This window comes from Scyliorhinus canicula, chromosome 3, assembly GCF_902713615.1.
Source record: "Scyliorhinus canicula chromosome 3, sScyCan1.1, whole genome shotgun sequence".
NCBI lineage: Eukaryota > Metazoa > Chordata > Chondrichthyes > Carcharhiniformes > Scyliorhinidae > Scyliorhinus > Scyliorhinus canicula.
In genome coordinates this window covers 257,620,120-257,640,910 of record NC_052148.1, presented here as the reverse complement: position 1 = coordinate 257,640,910, position 20,791 = coordinate 257,620,120, and the positions used below count along the sequence as shown (strand labels likewise).

The following is a 20,791-nucleotide window of genomic DNA, read 5'->3' as shown; positions in this document are numbered from 1 at the left end:
ATCAATGAAGTTACTGTGAAAATCCCCTAGTCGCCACACTCCTGCACCTGTTCGGGTACACTGAGGGAGAATTCAGAATGTCCAGTTCACCAAACAAGCACAAGGGTCTGGTTTAGCACAGGGGGCTAAATCGCTGACTTGTAATGCAGAACAAGGCCAGCAGCGCGGGTTCAATTCTAAAATTGGACTGGCCTCCCCGAACAGGTGCCGGAATGTGGCGACTAGGGGCTTTTCACAGTAATTTCATTGTAGCCTACTTATGACAATAAGCGATTATTATAATAATTCTACAAACACTTCTTTCGGGACTTGTGTGAGGAAACCGAAGCACCCGGAGGAAACCCACGTAGACACAGGGAGCACGTGCAGACTGCTCACAGAGACCCAAGCCGGAAATCAAACCCAGGTCTCTGGTGCTGTGAAGCAGCAGTGCTAACCACTGTGCTACCTTGCTGCCCACTGTGCGACCGTGCCGCCACTGCCAAATGGGTTGATTATCAACCTGCAATTTTTCCCAACACATGCTTTTAGCCATGCTTGATATGGAGTGACACCCCTCAATATAGACTCGGGCTTCAAGCCAATGATCTGTTGCCGCAAATGCACGTTATCAAAATGGATGCAAGCACTGGCTTTGTCTTCCTCATGCGTATCTCGATTCGGGAAGCCTTCACAAGTCTTAAAAATAAAACTAAAAGGGAAATGAACATTTTTTTATGGACTGTATTTTGATCTGGACCACTGTCTATAAGCCAAGTCGATAGCAACTTTCCAAAGGGAATTGGATTGAAAAGGAAAATTTGTTGGGTTATGGGGACAGAGCAAGGGAGTGGAACTAATTGGATACGCCTTTTAAAGAGCCAGCACCTGCAGGCTGGACCGAATGGCCCACCTATTACGTAAGCCAATGATTCAATACTTTTCTAAGTTGTGAAGTGTACTATGTATGAGCCTTGTATGTAGGAATGGACTGGAGCGGAAGTGACCACAGTGGTCTATTTGATGAATAGGTTCTTATCTAGGTATGATATTTGTTAAGTTGAGAATGCCCAACCCTACTTTTAAGCATTAATAAAATCCAGTTAATGTAAACACAACACTTTTTTTTCAAACACTGAAGCTATAAACAATTTTTAAAAATTAACAGCATCCACAAACCTGAAATCAACAGATTGACTGTACAAATGCTGCATAGATTTTACTTGTTTGGTCCAATGTATTTTACAAAATTCACTTTGCAAAAGATATCCTGGATATCCATAAAGCACGGTAGCATTGTGGATAGCACAATCGCTTCACAGCTCCAGGGTCCCTAGTTCGATTCCGGCTTGGGTCACTGTCTGTGCGGAGTCTGCACATCCTCCCCGTGTGTGTGTGGGTTTCCTCCAGGTGCTCCGGTTTCCTCCCACAGTCCAACGATGTGCAGGTTAGGTGGATTGGCCATGATAAATTGCCCTTAGTGTCCAAAATTGCCCTTAGTGTTGGGTGGGGTTACTGGGTTATGGGGATAGGGTGGAGGTGTTAGCCTTGGGTAGGGTGCTCTTTCCAGGAGCCGGTGCAGACTCGATGGGCTGAATGGCCTCCTTCTGCACTGTAAATTCTATGATCTATGTCTCAAATTTGTGATGCTGATTTTCTTCGCGAGGGTAAAGCGTCTCTCTTGCTATTTCCTCCTCTCCGCCTCTCTTTCTGACACTCGCAAATGCGATGGAGCAGTTCATTCTGACAGGAAAAGAAAAGCTTGGCCTCTGTTTTTGTGATTAGTGGGGGGTCGATATTTTTACTGGGCGGGGGAGGGCATTGGTGTCAGCATGGTTACGATGAGGGTATAAAGGGAACAGATTGTAATCACACCCTTCCCTCGCAGGTTCCATGTCAATCACTATTGCTGACTATTGTGCCTTAAGAAATCAGAGATACTCATTCTGCCTGGAAGTATACGAGGCTCTAATTTTTCACAAGCATTGATTTTACAATCGTAAAAGTGCAAACTAGATTTAATGAGATCTGGTTTCAATCACACAGCCTTTGGTAACTCAATTTGTGTGTCTTCCACCCCAACCCCACCTTCTCCTGAGAATGAGTATGAGCACAGGTACTATGGTCCTTGTAAATAATAGTTCCTAAGGAAAGGTTGCTATCCTTAAGGCTTTATTGTTCCTGAAAATCTCAAACCTAAAATCTTTCAGCGGTTGGTGAATGTGATCTGGACATGAGGGGCGGGGTTGCAACTTCTGATTGCCTGCCACTACCCAAATAGTCCCTATATGCATGCACACAACTGGCCTCTCAGCTTTAGCAATACCATGGGCGGGGTTCTCTGCTTGCCAATGCTAAAATCGTATTCCGCAATTAGGCGGAGAATCCCTGTTGATGCTGAAATCGGGGGCGGTGCCTGTTTGCGGATGCTCCGCCCCTCAAACGGCATCATCTGTGGGTACGCCGCACATGGGACACATGCTCTGAGGTTTTGTCAACCTCACATGGCGGCTGCGAACTGTTTTCAATGCCGCAAAAGTCGGGGGAGGGCTTCGGCGGGGGCTGAGGCGACTAGGGTGGTGGTCCCGGGGTTGCACCAGGGGACACTATCTGGCAGGCGTGTCCGTGCGCAGCCGGCGCCACGTTGTATGGCGTGACCGCTGCAGGTCGCCGCCGTGCGCATTCACAGCCACGGACCCAGCAATTCTCTGGCCGTTTCTGTCTGGAATGCCAGGGGTTTTACGTGGAGCGGCTGCTAGCCCCCCCACCGGGTGGAGCATAGGTGCAGGGGCGCTACCAACTTTTTCACCGTAAAACTAGACACTTCCTCCGGACGTAGCTTCAAAATCGGAGAATCCAGCCCAAAGTTTCTGCCAGATATTGGTTAATTCAGTGCCACTGAGCACTAGAAGCCTACTGTCATAGTTTCAAATGTGCAACAAACAAAAAAATGCTGGAAATCTGCTGTTGAAGTGTAGTTAACACTTTCTAATGTCCTTCAATCTGCTGTGCCTTTCCCAACATTTTCTGTCCTAACCTTGACATATTCTTAAGTTTAACGGTTGTTACATTCATTTATTTTTTCTTTGCTGCTTGAAGCCAACTCAAATGTATTCACCAAGAGGCAGCACGGTGGCGCAGTGGGTTAGCCCTGCTGCCTCATGGCGCCGAGGTCCCAGGCTCGATCCTGGCTCTGGGTCACTGTCCATGTGGAATTTGCACATTCTCCCCGTGTTTGCGTGGGTTTCGCCCCCACAACCCAAAGATGTGCAGGCTAGGTGGATTGAACATGCTAAATTGCCCCTTAATTGGAAAAAAAAAATTGGGTACTCTAAATTTATGAAACAAAAATTTATTCACCGAGGCTTCTTCTGCAGCACATCCTCAACCTATAAACCCCACCCACCTAGAATGATGGGCAGCAAGGCCACGGCAATGCCATTGCCTCCCAAGTCACACATCAACCTGACCTGGACATATTCCATCGTTCTTTCATTGTCGTCGTCAGGTTAAAATCCTTAAATTTCCCACTCAACAGTATCTTCATCACGTGAAGAAGGTAACAGCATCTGTGTCGCTGGGAGAAGCTAGCTCCCCACCAGCTTCTCGAGGACAAGTAGGAATCGCGTTGCCCAAGAATGAACGTTTATAAACAAACCTGTTTTGAGTTCCTGTACTACTTGTAATCTCCTTTGTCTACCTCAGAACTATGATAAGGTGGGACTGCAACAGTACTTTTCATACACAGTCGTGACTTGATACAAACACATCAGCAGAAAATGGCTGACTACATCTAAATGTTTTCCACTCCGGAATTAATTTCATGATTCCCGTAGAAATGTAACCGATGCTATGGTTGATTACTGAAACAATTTCCCGCTCTACCCGATTGTAGAAAGACAAGAACAAAAGGTGCTTATGATGTGTATCTTGTGAAGTAACTTGTACACTGGAGATACCACTGGACTGATTGAGAAAGTACTTCTAAGGCAGTATAATTAATATATAGTCTCACTGCACTCTACAAGGAGGCTTTGTTAGTAAGGCTTCCACTTCATACATCGCAGGCTGCTACAGATCATGAAGCGAATGAGCAGAAAAGTGCAATTCAAGGTTTGAGGAACCTTTTCAGAGTTGTTAATCCACATGGAATATATTGGACTGAAAGTAGCCCCAACGTGTCCTGGATGGGTGAGAATAGGTTCGCTGCTCGACTTCTGGCAGCTGAGTCTGTGGGACACACGGAGTTTGCTAAGCCTGGAATCTGCGAGGCCTTCTGATCCTTTCACTTTGGGTTTAAGCTCAACACTTTGATGGTTTGCTGCACTTTTTACTTTTGCCAGGAAGCAGGTCCAAACAGTCAGTCTGCTTTTATCTGAGGACACCGCAGCCTACAAAATAGGCTTGATAACACACACAAATGGCAGGAGATGAAACTGAATATGGAATATTGCACATCGGAAGGAAGAAAATTAGCAATACGAGTACTTCATGAGTGATGCATCAAATTGGCCACGGATGAGGTGGATTAATTGGTTTTTCGTAGACTGGACATTTTAATGGGTCCAATCACTGGAGCAATAAACAACAATACTGACAAAACTGTAGAGAACAAGTCATTCATAAACTCTTCAGATTTTAAAAGGAAAGCAAAGGCATCTTCCAGTATTCAAGTCAACATTCCTCCCTCAGCCACTACCTCCAAAAACATGTCAATTGTTCATTAATCTGTTCGCTGCCACACTTCCTCACTGACCACCTATACTTCACTGACCACCTATTCAAAGTCAATTATTGTCCATGAAACACTTTGGGCCAATGGGAGAGCTGCAATAAGGCGCTTTATAATAGCAAACAATTGTTTTACAGTACAGTGGTCAGACCGCACCTTGACTCATACATCTGGTTCTGGTCTCTGGGACACAGGGAGTCCTGCAGCTGCTGTAGACAATGCAGAGCAGAAGCCGGAGGCTGATCCCTATCGTAAGAAGGCCTTGAGAAACGTGCATTCTTCCGCCTTAAAAGGAGGCCCAGCACAAATCAACCCGCAACCTCTACCACCAACAAGGGCAAGGGCAGCAAATGCGTGGGTGCACCGCCACCTACAAATATCCCTCCAAGCCACTCACCATCCTGACTTGGAACTATATCGCCGTTCCTTCACTGTCGCTAGATCAAAATCCGTGAGCTTGCTTCCTAACAGCACTGTGGGTGTACCTACACCACATGAACTGTGACGGTTCAAGAAGGCAGGTCACCACAACTTTTCACGGGCAATTAGGAATGGGCAATAAATGCTGGTCCAGCCAGCGCCACCCCACATCCATTAAACAAGTATTAAAAAAAAGTTACTGTGGTGCTCTTACAGAGACATACAAGACGGCAAATAGAATAGAGAATGTAAATTAAATTGTGAAAGGGACTTGGGGGGGGTCACAGGTAAAGACCCATTTAGGAGTGATCAACAGGTGGGGTGAACGTCGGAGTTTGATGGCAGAGACCGGAATGGTTACGGCGGTTTGTGGTGAATAAGCTAGAACTGTCCAAATGGGCTTCCTCCTTCATATCTACCCAATGATTGGCTTAACTGACCCCTTCAGACCATGAACTGTTGATTCACTTTTCAGAGCAAGGCCTTAATAAAAATAACTCAGTCTTTCAATGAGGATATATAAATACTATACACATGCACACATTGCTGTGCTGTAATTGTCAGTATCGGAAGAGCCACCATCCACTTTAGTGTCTCACGTGAGCAGTGGAAATGACCTGTATTAACCTCTGACTGAACCTGAAGCTGTGGACATTCCAAACCATAAATCCCACCAGTAGCATATGCCTGACATTCCCTCAGGTTGAAGGAGAACGACACATGTCACAGAGGTATTTCACGTTGCAGGAAACGGCTTGAATGAAATTTGCTTCCGTGGTGCGTTCACCGTCAGTATCAGGTTCTTGATGCTGAAGCCAAAGCGGCCTGGGCGTCTCTTTATGTTTTTTTCACGCTGGTCTTGTGTCGCTGTTTGCGGAGATGTGCTTCAATCTCGTGCCTGAAGACCAGCATTCCCAGTTGGGCGTGGGAGGCCTCGTTCATGGCTTTGGACTGCATGCACATGCGGTACTGTTCAGGAGTCAGCTCGTCCACACACCGCTTCTCGTGCCACAGGTGGAATAGTCCGCGGACTGGCGTTCGAATCACGATCAGGTCGCTGTGGAGGTATTTGCGGTAAAGGTGAACATCCTCACCCCCCCACCCTTTTATGTCCAAGTCGAAACCACCTGGAAGAGCAAACACTTAGGTTCAGACACTTGATGATTGACCAAAAAGATTACCAAAAATCCGCACTCCAATTAAAAGTTGTGAGATAGGTTATAAACAAAGAAAACAGCACAGGAAAAGACCCTTTGGCCCTCCAAGCATGTGCCAATCAGGTCTCCTAGCTAGACCAACTGCCTGTATCCTTCTATACCCTGTCTGTTCATGTGCCTATCCAGGTAAGTCTTAAAGGTCGCTAATGTATCTGCCTCAACCACCTCACTTGGCAATGTATTCTAGGCTACCACCACCCTCTGTGTAAAAAACTTCCCTGCACATCTCCACGGAATCTTTCCCCCCTGACCTTGAACTTGTACCCCCTTGTAATTGTCATTTCCACCCTGGGAAAAAGCCTCCAACTGTTCACTCTATCTATATCCCTAATAATTTTATAAACTTCTATCAGGTCGGCCCTTAGCCTCTGTCTCTCTAAGGAGAACAATCCCAGTTTATTCAATCTCCTCTCATAGCTAATACCCTCCATACTGGGCAGCATGGTTTAGCTCACTCGGCTAAATCGCTGGCTTTTAAAGCAAACCAAGCAGGCCAGCAGCACGGTTCGATTCCCGTACCAGCCTCCCTGGACAGGCGCCGGAATGTGGCGACTAGGGGCTTTTCACAGTAACTTAATTGAAGCCTACTCGTGACAATAAGCGATTTTCATTTTTCATTTTCTGGTAAAACTTTTCTGTACTTTCTCCAAAGCCTCCATGTCCTTCTGGTAGCGCGGTGACCAGAATTGGACACGGTATTCCAAATGTGGCCTAAGGCAAACAATTAAAATATAAAGGGCAGAGAAATATATATATTGTTTTCATAAATTTAGAGTACTCAATTATTTTTCTTTTCCAAGTATGTGGCAATTTAGCGTGGCCAATCCACCTACCCTGCACATAGAAGTTTCATAGTTTCATAGAATTTACAGTGCAGAAGGAGGCCATTCGGCCCATCGAGTCTGCACCGGCTCTTGGAAAGAGCACCTGACCCAAGCCCATACCTCCACCCTATCCCCCATAACCCAGTAACCCCACCTAACACTAAGGGCAATTTGGACCCTGAGGGAAATTTAGCCTGGCCAATTCACCTAACCTGCACATCTTTGGACTGTGGGAGGAAACCGGAGCACCTGGAGGAAACCCACGCACACACGGGGAGAACGTGCAACCCACATCTTTGGGTTGTGTGGGTGAAACCCACACAGACACGGGGAGAATGTGCAAACTCCACATGGACAGTGACCCAGGGCCGGGATTTGAACCTGGGATCTGGAACTGGCAGGATCTTATAGTGCCGCCGACAGCGCACCTCCTCTTGGGTTTCATGGTGGTGAGGGTAGCTTTTAACAGGAAACCTCGTTGACAACGGTGGGGCCAGAAGATCCCGCTGGCATGAGACACACCACGGAGGGGGAGGAAGATCCCACCCTAACTTTGTAGGCCATTTCGACCTTTGACCCTATTCCAGGATTCAATGATGCAATTCAAATCTCTTGACTCATCTCCGTGCTGAAAATTCCAGTTGACCCACCGTATCCACAGCCTTTTGCGAAAGAGATTTTCAGATTTCCACTGCCCTGTGTTTGAGAAGTTCTTCCAGCTTCCACTCCTAAATAACGTGGCTCTAATTTTAAGATTGTGTCCCTTTTATTGTAGGTTCCCCAACCAAACAAAATAGTTTCTGTGGAACAAACCAGTTAAACACTTATTGTTTTAACTCCCGCTCCCTCACCCGCGCCCGGTTAAAGTACACATCGATTTTACACAAGGAATACAAACCAGGTTCCTGCAGCCTCACAATTTAACCCTTTGCACCTTGTTTTCAGTCTGGCAAGTGTGTGCTGGAACTCTCCCATTGCCAACACATCATTCCACAGGTTTGGTGCCTGCACCTGAATGTGGCGGGGGTGGGGGTGAGGGAGATGGGATGAGACTGGCGGGAGGGAATGGGAATAAGGGGCGCAACTTTCTTTGCCCCATTCCAGTGAGCAGCTTGACAGGCAAGGATGGCATAAAATGGGGCGCCATGGTGGCAGTGCTGTGTCTACCACATAGTCCCCTCTGCTGGTACTTTATCACACCTCCTTTCACCTGAGGAAGGAGCAGTGCTCCGAAAGCTAGTGATTTGAAACAAACCTGTTGGACTTTAACCTGGTGTTGTAAGACTTCTTACTATACTTTGAAAGTACTTAATTTGCTGCAAAGTGCTTTAGGAATTCTTGAAGATGTGAAAGGAGCTATGTAAATGAGCTTTGACAAAGAGTCATTGGACTCGAAACGTTAGCTCTTTTCTCTCCCTACAGATGCTGCCAGACTTGCTGAGATTTTCCAGCATTTTTCCTTTCGCTATGTAAATGCAGGTCCGACCAGTTTAGTGGACCGTTTGGTAAGGGAAGTGAGAATGGATCAGGTTGTGATGGGGGGGGGGGGGGGGGGGGGGGGGGGTGGAGATGGGGGAGGGGGGTTCACCATGGGTGAAAATGGGTCAGAGAAAGACAAATATATTTTATCTAACTATTGGTTCTGTGGGTACCTGTGAGTTAAATGTGGTTGAACAGGGATGGAGGATTTGAGACCAAATGGCATTCATTGGGTCTCAAAAAATTAAACGCCTCTTTGTTGTGGCTCAGCAGAGATCTGTGTACTCTTCACAAGACCCCAATATTGTAGCCCCAACCATGCCAGATTACATCCTGCAATATGGCAACAATGCAGTAGGTGGCAGTGTTGCTACTGGTTGAAGAAGCACTCTACTGGCGTCGCTCCCGAAAGCAAGTCCACTTGTATGTACACTTACCGATGTTGATAAAGTCTGATCTATACTGGCAAGTCATTCCAAAGCCAAAGTCCCTCCAGAAGCCTGAATCCTTCTTAATCACCTTGAGCAAAACAAAGAATCCAAGTTAACTTTTCATACTTCATGTTTTTGATAGCCTCTTCTTACTCTGCTCCCTTTCACAGTACCATGAAGGTAATGTTTATCAGTTTACTTATACTTCAAAAAATATTCCAGTTAAAATCATGCAACAATACAACAAAGGAGGCCATTCTGCCCATCCTGCATGTGCCTGTGAACATCGCTAGTTGCCAGTAGCACACACTGTTAAAAAGGACTCTCGCTCTTAGTCATTCATCCTCGTCTTTAATGGCACAAATACACCGGGAAGCTGTGAAACGCAGACTCTGCTGAGTAGCTCGTTTCGGCTGACAACAGAACGGGGTCAGCTGCCTTCAGCACCTACAGGTGAGAGAAGGATCGGGACCGCCGGGATTCTTGCTCCTAATCACAATCAAGCAATCCCTGCTGGAAAGGAAATTCAAAAAAACAGGATATACTGGAAAAACACAGCAGGACTGGCGGCAACTGTGAAGAGAAAAGAAGAGTCACCGCAGAGAGGCAAAAATGTGATGAGTTTTATGCTGTTGAAAAGGTGGTGTGGGGCAAGAGGAGCAAAATAGAAGATCAGGAATAGTTTGGCAGTCAGGAGAGATTAAATGACAAAGATGTCATTGACAAAAGGCAAAGGGAGTGGTAATGATACTATTAAAAACTAAAACAGCTGTTAATAGCGTCATAAAGGTCAGCCCTGTCTGAAAGCTATTTAGCAGAATATGTTAAGAGCAGAACAAGGGTCAGTGTTTTCTGAAAACAATAACGTGCATCAGTATCAAGGGAGAACAGGAACTCTGATGCCTTCCTGCCCCATGTTTTTTTTTTCTGGGATGTGCGCATTGCTAGTTAGGCCAGTATTTATTGCCCTCCCTAGTTGCCCTTCAGAAGGTGGTAGTGAGTTCCTTCTTGAACCACTGCAGTCCTTGAGGTGTAGGTACACCCCAGACATGGACAGAGCCACTTTGAGTGTACTGAGGACTGTGAACCATACTTTAGAAGCAGGAAGAAGATACTTTATTTTCACTAACTTGCCACATTGATGTCTGCACTTCTTGCCCATTGATTGTGAATCACCAGTGACAAGAAATGAAGAAGCCACACATTCCCACACCACAGTAAGGAGGGCATAAAGAGAACTTGCTTCCAACAGTGTATGGCTGGGTTTATGTGACCAGCAGCCCTGGAACTCAACATACCGTACACCTCAAGACGATACTTACCAACTGCTGTTCAATGGATGGAATGGAGTCATGATGACCATAAATAATGGCAGGATTGTATTGGCTGAAGAGGACAGGATAGAAAACTTTCTTTCCTGCAAGACAGAAATAAAATGTTAAACTTTTTGAGAAATGCTTAGCAGGATGCTGAAAGGGTGCTACATTTCCTCGGTCAAAAGAAGGCCATCTAGTTTCACTCCAATAGTGGCGCCTAAATTGCAGAGTGGCATTCAGGTAGCAAGCTAAAGGATACGATAGGGTGCCAAAGGAGTTGAGAGAGGGAAGGGAACCAGCAGAGACGAGGGTAAATGTGTGGTTGCAGCAATGATGTACAAAGGGATGGGTTCAGTTCACTGGCGCACTAAGAGGAGCCCAAGAGCCAGAGTGGCCAGTACAGGATGGATAGACACCATTTCACTAAATCTGGAACCACCGTCCTCAGAGTAAATATTTCTGTGGCAAAGTAACTGATCTGACGCAGTAAGGGAACAAAAATGAGATGAGCGATCAGAAAGGAGAGTAAAGGAGGTAAGAAGTGAAAGGAAATAGAGGAACTTGGCACCTTGGCAGGAAAATACAGTTACTTGTGGACTCACTAAGGTGGCCTCATAGTTTCATTTGGCTAATGAGATTGTTATACCATGTTTTATTAATCCCTGTCAATTGGAAGAAGATCATAAGTGACACCATGCCAATGTGGAGAGAATATTTTGTTTTTATGTTCATCTAATTTAGAGTATCCTGCCGATTATTTGCACCATATGAGATGAAGGCCTTAGATAACTTGCCAATTAATCCACTAATCAGCTAGTGAAGTAGATATTGTTTTGTATTCTTGGTTGCTGAATGCCCCACAGATCTGATTAAGGGCCATTCTAATTGCTCCAATGCGTCTCATATGTTTATCCTCTCTGGCCATCACCTCGGACAAGGTATTTTCCAGTTGTGGCATCCCAGATCGCACAGCTGGAGTTATGCATGTAAAGGCGAAAGAAAGAATCAATCCTTTCCAGCATCAGACCGTCACCTTTCTTCATTGGCTCTCTATCCGTCTTCCTGGCCTTGCTGGGATATTAAGGTTTAATGCCTAAAGATCTTTAATTGAGTTATTTTATATTAGTGTTGTCCAGCATACAGCCCATAGGCCAGGGTCCAGTCCACCAAAAGGTTTCTATTTGGCCTACCAACCTTCGACTGCAGTGAAAAATGGAAGGTAACTGAGTGTCAGAGTTTACTTCTTTCTCTTTGAACCCCACTGCTAAGATTTCCATTCTCTCGACTTCAAAATTCGAGTTTTGATATGTACCTTGTACCTATCCTGAACAGCGCCCAGAGTGACCAACACTCGAACACAATCAGCGGGCAGGTCTGCCATGGTGGTTTGTACAGTGGGGCAGGTATCAGACCCGTGAGAGTTGTGGGAGGTGCGGGGCGGGGTGGCATGGTGCTGCCAGAGCTGTGAGAGCGGGGGTTGTTTCCAGAGATGTGAGAATTGGGGGGGCTGGAGGCGGGGGGGGGGGGGGGGGGGGGGGGGGGGGACTGCAAGAGATGGGAGAGCGTAAGCAGAAGGAGTGGGTACTGTGACCGTGTGAAATTTAAAGGTCCAGATTATGGGACAAACAGTAGACTCAACTATGGGTCAATCTGGTAAAATAAGGGATAATTGGTCGACTTGGCCACCACCCTTAATGCTTATCAAAACATCCATATTGAGCACAACAGGAGCATTGATTACTGGTGCCGTGGTCACACCCCTGCCTCTCTGCCAGAAGCTCTGGGTTTGAATCACACCCCCCAGGACTTAATGGCCAATGAAGTTGTGTTTATAATGTGGCCAACAGGTTGAGTATCAAACTGCAAAACCTTTCCAACCCGTCAATTGCAGATGGCACGAATAGGGGAGACTCCTGGTCAGCCATGCTTGGTTTGGAGTGGTACCCCTCAAGCTACAGGTAGGCTAGCGACTCGCTCCAGGTAAAAGCTCACGATGATGAAAGTCTGCCTTCTGCAATACTAGGTGTGGAAAGAGAAGCAATAACAATGGGTGAATGCATTGTATGATAATAATCTTTCTTATTGTCACAAGTTACATTAACACTGCAATGAAGTTACTGTGAAAAGCCCCTCGTTGCCACACTCTGGCGCCTGTTCAGGTTCACTGAGGGAGAATTCAGAATGTCCAATTCACCTAACATGCACGTCTTTGGGACTTGCGGGAGAAAACCGGAGCACCCGGAGGAAACCCAGGCAGACACAGGGAGAACGCACAGACTCCGCACAGACAGTGACCCAAGCTGGTAATTGAACCTGGGACCCTGGCGCTGTGAAGCTGTTTTCAAGGAATACAATACTAAATGGCAGTTTTCTACAAAATGTGGTGGCAAATTCTACAGCTCCATGGGTCAAGCGAGAATCGATCGAGTGAACTTACTGGGAAAAAAAACATTATCGGGCAACAATCGGCCTTCAAAGCTGCAAGCCAAAGCAATGAGGCAGCGACTGAGAACCTTTTTTCCCCAAACAGCTGAAGCAATAACCAAGGGAGGGGAACTATTGTCTGATGGGGAACTTGTGAAAGAGTGCTTGGACATGTTTACCTCTCTGGCATGTCCTATAAAAGGTTGATGGCAGAGAAAACGCACCTATCACATCAGGTAATTACTAGAAGAGTAGACAACCAAGCAGCTAACATTCAAAATTCTCTGATCAAATTGTCAATCATTGTACGAGGAGGCACCAAAACATTTTAAGTCACTGAGGAACTGTTTGACCTATGACCTGCACCACAGGCCAAGACATTTTCAACTAAGCAAACGTGTCTTGGTGAAATTTTCTACAGTCAATTTCATTTAGCCCAAAGGAGCTCAATCACAGACAGTTCCAAGCCTACCTTACTTGGTAGGAACAGACCATGATATCATTCATTTCAGCCATGTGCGCTGGCTCAGCAGGGTAGCCTGACTTGCCAAATTCTGGCCAATGCTTAAAGAAATAAAAACCTTCATGACAAACAATGGGAAAGGCGCCAGCTTCATGGATGATGATGAGTGCTTGAATGGCTCATCATTCAAGCAAGCATTCCTTCCTGGTTGGCATCACCAAGTATCTTGCAGACTTGAGTGTGAAACTGCAAGGAAAGGACCAATTTGTCAACAAAGTGAACGAGAATGGCCAAGCATTCATTCAGAAGTTAGAATTCACTAAGAAAGAGCTGACTATGGAGGAAATTGTCCCAATTCACAATGCTATAAACAAGGCATGCTGAGGCAGTAAGTCATGAGATGTATTCTGCACTGATCAACAGACTGAGAGATAAATTCAAACAAAGTCTTGCGGATTTCCGGGAAAGTGGGTGAACTGAAGTTGTTTGCAGATCCACTTTCGGGAGGCTTATGACATATTCCACCTTACATTAATTGAGAATCAAAATGAGAGTGAAAGAAAGAGCGATTTTGCACAGTGTGACCTTCTGACATATCACAGTCAATATGTTCCCTCGGATTCCTATTCACATCTATCAAAACATGCCTCTGATTTGTTGCACTGTTTGGCACACATATTGCTGCGAACAGCTTTTTTCACGACTGAAAAATGTCAAAACAAATTTATGAAGACTCCCAGCTGATGGACAACTATCTGGAATACGCCACATCGCTATGTCATGTGTGCGGGCAGACATTGACAACTTTGCAAGCAAAAACGATGCCAGATATCTTACTAAACCAGTATTCAATATAGTGATGAGAAAGCAAGATAATAAATTAGTTTTCGCATTTGGCCCTTGCCCATAGAAATGTTTGATTAATACTGAGATGAATTTATAATGCCTTATCTTTCCGAAATTTACTCACTGACTACTTGAGTGAGAAAACATTTGAAATGTGGCCCCTTAGACGGAAAGGATGGAGAGTCCAGTTGTTGATCACCAAAGTCGAAATTAGTTGCTCCTGCTCTCTGATCTCTGCTGTCAATTTCACAATGTTTGTTTACTTAGGTTAAATGGTTTCAAAGGTTTGTGGTTTTTGTTATTGATACTTCAAAGGGTCTGGGTGATTGACACATTTATTAGCTAGCAGTGAAATCACTTTTTTTCAAACACAGGAAAAAGTTATGAATTAATTATTTGTAAAACCTTTTTCTTTTACAAAAATGTCTCATTGGTTCTAGATAGTGTATGGGCATGGAAGTGCCATAGCAAGGCAGAGGCAGCATGAGAGCCATAGGGAGTGGGTGGGCAGCACAGTGACATAGTGGTTAGCACTGCTGCCTCACAGCACCTGGGACCAAGGTTTGATTCTGGCCTTGGGTGACCCCCGATGTGTTTGCACGTTCTCCCCGTGTCTGCATGGTTTCCTCTTGATGCTCCAGTTTCCTCCCACAGTCCAAAGATGTGCAGGTTAGGTGAAATAGCCATGCTAAATTGCCTCTTAGTGTCCAAATATGTGCAGCTTTGGTGGATTGGCCATGAGTTATGGGGCTAGGACAGGGGAGTGGGCCTAGATAGAGTGCTCTTTCGGAGGCTCAATGCAGACCTGATGGACCAAATGGCCTCCTTCTGTGCTGTAAGGATTCCATGGAAGGGCAGAGCTTGTCCTGGGGACAGAAGGGGCCTTAGGGGTGGACGGAAGGTCAGAACCTGGTATCGGGGACGTGAGGAGGTCCTTTTGACCGAACCATTTAAAAGGCCCCTTCTTGGTGACTAAGGTTCACGGCTCCTCTGAGGGGCATGAACCAAAGGAGGAGGACAAGCTTTCCCCTCAATGGAGTTGGCCAGATTGAGAGTGCCAGATGCAGGTTTTTGACAGGAACCAGCCGCACTCTTTCCGTACTCCCGAAGATCAGACAGCTTTGGGAATGGGGTTGGGAATATCAGAATTGGTACCCGTTCACCATTTTTAAAAGACACCTGAGTCAACACAACGCAGTGAAAAGCCAGGCTACAACAACAACAAAAATACAGAGAACTCCACAAAAACAATCAGGATTGAACAAAGCTGATGGAAAGTAAGTAATCCTACTTCTCTGTAACGTCCTGAATTCTGGGTGTGTAGATAAAACCAGGAAATGGTTAAAGCTGGTCACAAACCAGAACCGTCAATAAGCTTAGAGCCTGGGTTCCATGATTAATCAGCGTAGCAGAGTAAAAATCTTTGGACAAAGCTTGGCCTACTTTTGGAATCAAACATTTACATTTCAATGTCTTGGCTGCCATTTCTACAGATGATTTGAGACACATAGCCTTGAGTACTGAAGCAGTAACGTTTTCAATTGATTTTATTCTCCTGAAAGATTTCTAAGTATGGTCTCCGGCGGGAAATGCAGTGTGATTCCCGTTGGGCGGGTTGATGCAATCCAGGTTGCAATCTATTCACACGTAGATTTGCAGCTGAATTGAGAGGGGTGGGGCCGGAACGCAGCGACAGGACTGGCTCCTCAGAGATCGGGATGGCTCCATCTCAGAATAACACCAAAGAACACCCCATCCCGCTGGCAAAGACCCACCCCAATCGCCGGTACCAGCGGCATCTGCACCCCTCCGCCGGTAAGTGACATCCCGCTATGGCATCTGCCCTGCCCTCTTCAGTTCCCACCCCTTGGCATTGCCCTGTGGCATCCTAGCAGTGTCAACTTAGCAGTGTCGAGGACTGCCCTGCCATGTCCCTGATGCCCCAGGGTTTCTATGGCCTTCATTGCCCCCCCCCCCCCGCCCCACCACCCCCTGGGTGTGGTCATCACGTCTGGTCTCCATTTGTGGAGACCATGGGCGGGATTCTTTGGAAACTGGCGGGGGGCGGGCAACTCTGGCACGAAGGAGTGGCGTGAACCACTCCGGCGTCAGGCCACCCCAAAGGTGTGGAATCCTCTGCACCTTCAGGGGCTAGGCCAGCGCTGGAGTGGTTTACGCCATGCCAGCCGGCGCGGAAGGGGCTTGGCACCACGCCAACTGGCGCCAAAGGGCCTCCGCCGGCCGACACGAGTTGGTGCATGCGCGGGAAGGCCAGCGTGTGCTGGCATTATCCCAGTGTATGCGCAGGGGGGGGTTCATGTCCGCGCCGGACATCGCGGACCATTACACCAGCCGGTGCGGAGGAATAGAGTGCCCCCATGGCACAGGCCCACCTGCGGATCGGTGCGCTCTGATCGTGGGCCAGGCCACCATGGGGGCATCCCCTGGGGCCGGATCCCCCCGCGCGCCCCCCCCCCCCCCCCCCCCCCCCCCCCAGGACCCAGGAGGCCGCCCGTGGAGCTAGGCCCCACCGGTAAGTACCTGTCGTAACGTACACCGGCGGGACCCGCCGAAAATGGGGGGGCCACTCGGCCCATCACGGGCTGGCGAATTGCTGGGGGGGGCCGCTGTGAGCGGCGCAGCACGATTCCCACCCTCACTAAATCCCCGGCGCCGGAGAATTCGGCAGCCGGCGGGGGCGGGATTTGCGCCGCCCCCCCCGGCGATTCTCCAACCCAACGTAGCACCCGTGGGTGGGAGAATTGCAGGAGCATGGAGAATACGGCTTATATTAGATCCTGCATATTTTAATGACTATTTAAACATGCTAATCTGATTCACTCCCAGCGAGGGCATGAAACAAATCGCATCTATTGGGAGGGCCTGGGAGCATCGGAAACTGTTCGGCACCTGGCGCAAATCCCATTTTGGGTCCTCCTGAAATTCGCCCGACATAGCAGGATTTGCACCAGGTGCAATGCGGACCGAGAAGTGCCCCCTTTGTGTCTATTCTCACTCATCGAACTAGCAGGGATTCGGGGTGTTGCGGGTTGTGCCAATGAATTCAATATCAATTAATTGTCCAAAGCAGTCATTTTCATCAAGGTCGGGGTCGCGGACTGCAGGTGGGTCACGGGTGGGTGTCGGGAGGGTAACGGAGCCATGCGCTGCATTATTCCCGATCACGGGAAGCAGTGCCCAATGGCTATGGCCAGCTTTTAAAAATGACGGCCACGACCGGCTTTCAGAATGCCAGCTGTGCCACACATGCATGCCCATTCATCAGAGAGTAGGCCTGGAGCCCAGTGGGAAAGGCCGCCTCCTCCTCACGTCAGTGCGCTGGCCCAGAAGATTTTATTTTTAATTCAAGCGGCAGCAGAGGGCAGGTCACGCGCCCCGAACACTGACGTCACGTGTTGAGGGCGCAATTGCGATTTCTCCAGTTTGTTAGCAGCAAGCAAACAACAGGACTGGAGAACTTAAAATGGATCATTTTGTAATAAGGAAGAGAGGACCAGAGACACAAACAGGCCGGGATCTCACAACTAAACCTGCTGGAGAGAGTGGCTCAGCAGAATCCACAGCAGGACAAAGCAGTGGTGGTGTGAGCTCCAGGATCTCTGATGTACAACCTATGCAGAAATGTAACACTGAATGACAAAGTAAGTGAGACCGCAAGGACCAAGCAGGCTCACCTGTCGCATTAAAGGTAAGTGAAAATGGCGGGTTTATGAAGTTAAGGGGATGTGGGTCACGACTGTCAGTCGGTGTGGGCCGTGATGGACGGCCGGCGTGGGTCACGATTGTCGGCCGGTGTGGGTCGGGATCGTTGACGGGCGTTAGTCCTGATGGTCGGCCGGTGTGGGTCGCAATGTCGGCCGGTGTGTTTTATATGTGTGGGTAAACTGAGCAGATCCCAGCATTGCAATCTTGTTCTGCACCTAACACTGGAATTCACTGTGTAAGCATCTTGTAATGTAACGCTGGTCATGACAGACTTAACTTCGCTTCTAGTTCAGCTACGTGGCCGCAAGCTGATGTAAATGATGGGGAGGAAGGAGAGAAGGGACTTGCTGCAGTTTCTCCTGCAGTAAAACAAGCAGGGTTTTTGTGGGATTAATCTGTGCTGTTGGAATTGGCGGCTGTTCTTGCCCCAAGTGGCAATGTCTCAGGAAGGACTACGACAGTGCAGATGTCGCCTACGTTATATGGAAATGGCAAGCAGCGTGGTAATCGGAGTCTTAGCCCTTGCATTATTTTGAATTTGATACGACCAGAAGTTGAAATCGACAAGCCACATCAACATGATAGCACGGTGGAGTCAAGGTGCAGCGTAGATAAGGAGCTGATCATTTCTTCTGTTAAGCTCTCAAGTGAGGGGTTTGGGTGTCAGGCGATCTCACCACTTAGCTGATTGGAAGAAGCCAGGATATTAAAAACCGTGTCTGCGTGGGTTCCCTCCGGCTGCTCCAGTTTCCTCCCACAGTCCAAAGATGTGCAGGTTAGGTGGATTAGGTGGCCATGCTAAATTGCCCTTAGAATCCAAAAAGGTTGGGTGGGGTTATTGAGTTACAGGGATAGGGTGGAGGTGTGGGCTTAGGTAGGGTGCTCTTTCCAAGGGTCGGTGCAGACTAGATGGGCCAAATGGCCTCCTTCTGCACTGTAAATTCTATAACTATGTGTGACTTCTAACACCACAATTTATTGCCCATCTCTTTTTGCCCTTGAGGGGTCAGTTAAGAGTCAACCACATTGCTGTGGGTCTGGAGTCACATGTAGGTCAGACCAGGTAAGGACGGCAGATTTCCTTCTCTAAAGGGCATTAGTGAACCAGATGGGTTTTTACAACAATTGACAATGGAGTCATGGTCATTCGACTATTAATTCCATATTCATCCCCTCCCTCAACAGCACCTGTATAACAGTGGTGTCCGAATGTTTTGTGTGAGGGGCCGCATTTCAATTTATTCCTCACTCACAGGACCTGTAAATTTCGGAAAGATGAGTGATTAGAAATTCATGTCCCTATCAATCAAAATATTTTTATGAGCAAGTGTCAAATGAGAAAACTAATTTATTAGCTTGCTTTCTCATCACTATATTGAACACTTAGTTAGTAAGATATCTGGCATCATTTTTGCTTGTACGAGTAGTCAATGTCTGCCCACACACATGATGTAACGACGTGGAATATTCCAGATAGTTGTTCATCAGCCGGGAGTGATCTTGCATTTGTTTTGACATTTTTCATTCTTGAGAAAAGCTGTTCAAAATGTGCTGCCAAACAGTGAAACGAATCAGAGGCATGTTTTGATCGATTTGAATACAACTATGAGAGAACATATTGACTGGGAAATGTCAGAAGGTCATACTCTGCAAAAGCTCTTTTCATGTCACTGTCACTTTGATTCTCAATTAGTGCCCATTGGAATGTAGGCCTGAGCCTCAATGACATCAGTTCCAAATGGTTCATCACAGTGTTCCTCAAATCCTTGTTTGAATTCATTTCTCAGTCTGCCGATCTGTGCCGAATAATCCTCGTGTTTACTATCTCGGCATGCCTTCCTGAGAGCTTTGCGAAAGGGACAATTTTCTCCATGACCAAATCTTTCCTCGTCAATTCCAATTCCTTAGTAGATACTAGAACACAGTTGGTGAAGTCAACCAGGAAAGCCAAATGCTGATCATCATCTATGACTCTCTTCCTTTGTTTGTCATGAAGGTGTTTAATTTTGTCAAGTTGTGGCCAGAATCTGGTGAAGCGAACACGGCTGAAGTAAATGGCATCATCGTGGTCTGTTCCTACCTTTGTAAGAAAGATTTTGAACTGACTGTGATTGAGCTCCTTTGGGCCTCATGAAATCGACTATAGAAACAATCTTTCCATCACATGTCTCATCTCCAGGGTCTTTGCACACAGCTGTTGTTGGTGAATGATGCAGTGATGGGTAATGCTTTCCTGAGGCACTGATTTAAACATTAGACCCACAAATACATTGTGCGTGCCCGTCAGTGCAGGAGCTCCATCAGTTTGCTGGATCGCAAAGCCTAACCAATAGAAGTTTGAATTTCAACAAGACACGTTCACTTAATTGAAAATATCTTGCCCTTTTGTGGTGCCTTTCATTGGACATAGGTCAAGGAGTTCCTCATCGACTTTGAAGGTTTGGGTGCCTCCTCGCACATAGATAGGGCAGCACGGTAGCATTGTGGATAGCACAATTGCTTCACAGCTCCAGGGTCCCAGGTTCAATTCCCCGCTGGGTCACTGTCTGTGCAGAGTCTACACATCCTCCCCGTGTCTGCGTGGGTTTCCTCCAGGTGCTCCGGTTTCCTCCCACAGTCCAAAGATGTGCAGGTTAGGTGGATTGGAGATGATAAATTGCCCTTAGTGTCCAAAATTGCCCTTAGTGTTGGATGGGGTTACTGGGTTATGGGGATAGGGTGGAGGTGTTGACCTTGGGTAGGGTGCTCTTTCCAGGAGCCGGTGCAGACTCGATGGGCCGAATGGCCTCCTTCTGCACTGTAAATTCTATGATAACTCCCAGTTCCGCTATAACAATCACATCCCTGCCGTCATTGAGCCCTAAATTGTAAAACTGACAGACATTAGATTTTTTGATCAGAGAATTCTGAATGTTGGATGCTTGGTCATCAGCC

At 47.1% G+C, this 20,791-nt stretch overlaps 1 protein-coding gene across 2 annotated transcripts in view; it reads right to left on the bottom strand.

Moving 5' to 3' along the window:
• Window positions 1–4,515: 4,515 nt before the first annotated feature.
• LOC119963477 (chondroitin sulfate N-acetylgalactosaminyltransferase 1-like) overlaps window positions 4,516–20,791 on the bottom strand; it is a 232,650-nt gene continuing 216,374 nt past the window's right edge. For both annotated transcript variants that reach the window (XM_038792649.1, XM_038792648.1), the window contains exons 6-8: window positions 10,405–10,499; window positions 9,089–9,170; window positions 4,516–6,258 (exon numbers count right to left, since the gene is read on the bottom strand). In XM_038792649.1, coding sequence (XP_038648577.1) covers window positions 5,969–6,258; window positions 9,089–9,170; window positions 10,405–10,499 — 467 coding nt within the window. In that variant the 3' untranslated portion in view covers window positions 4,516–5,968. The remainder of the gene's footprint in view (window positions 6,259–9,088; window positions 9,171–10,404; window positions 10,500–20,791) is intronic.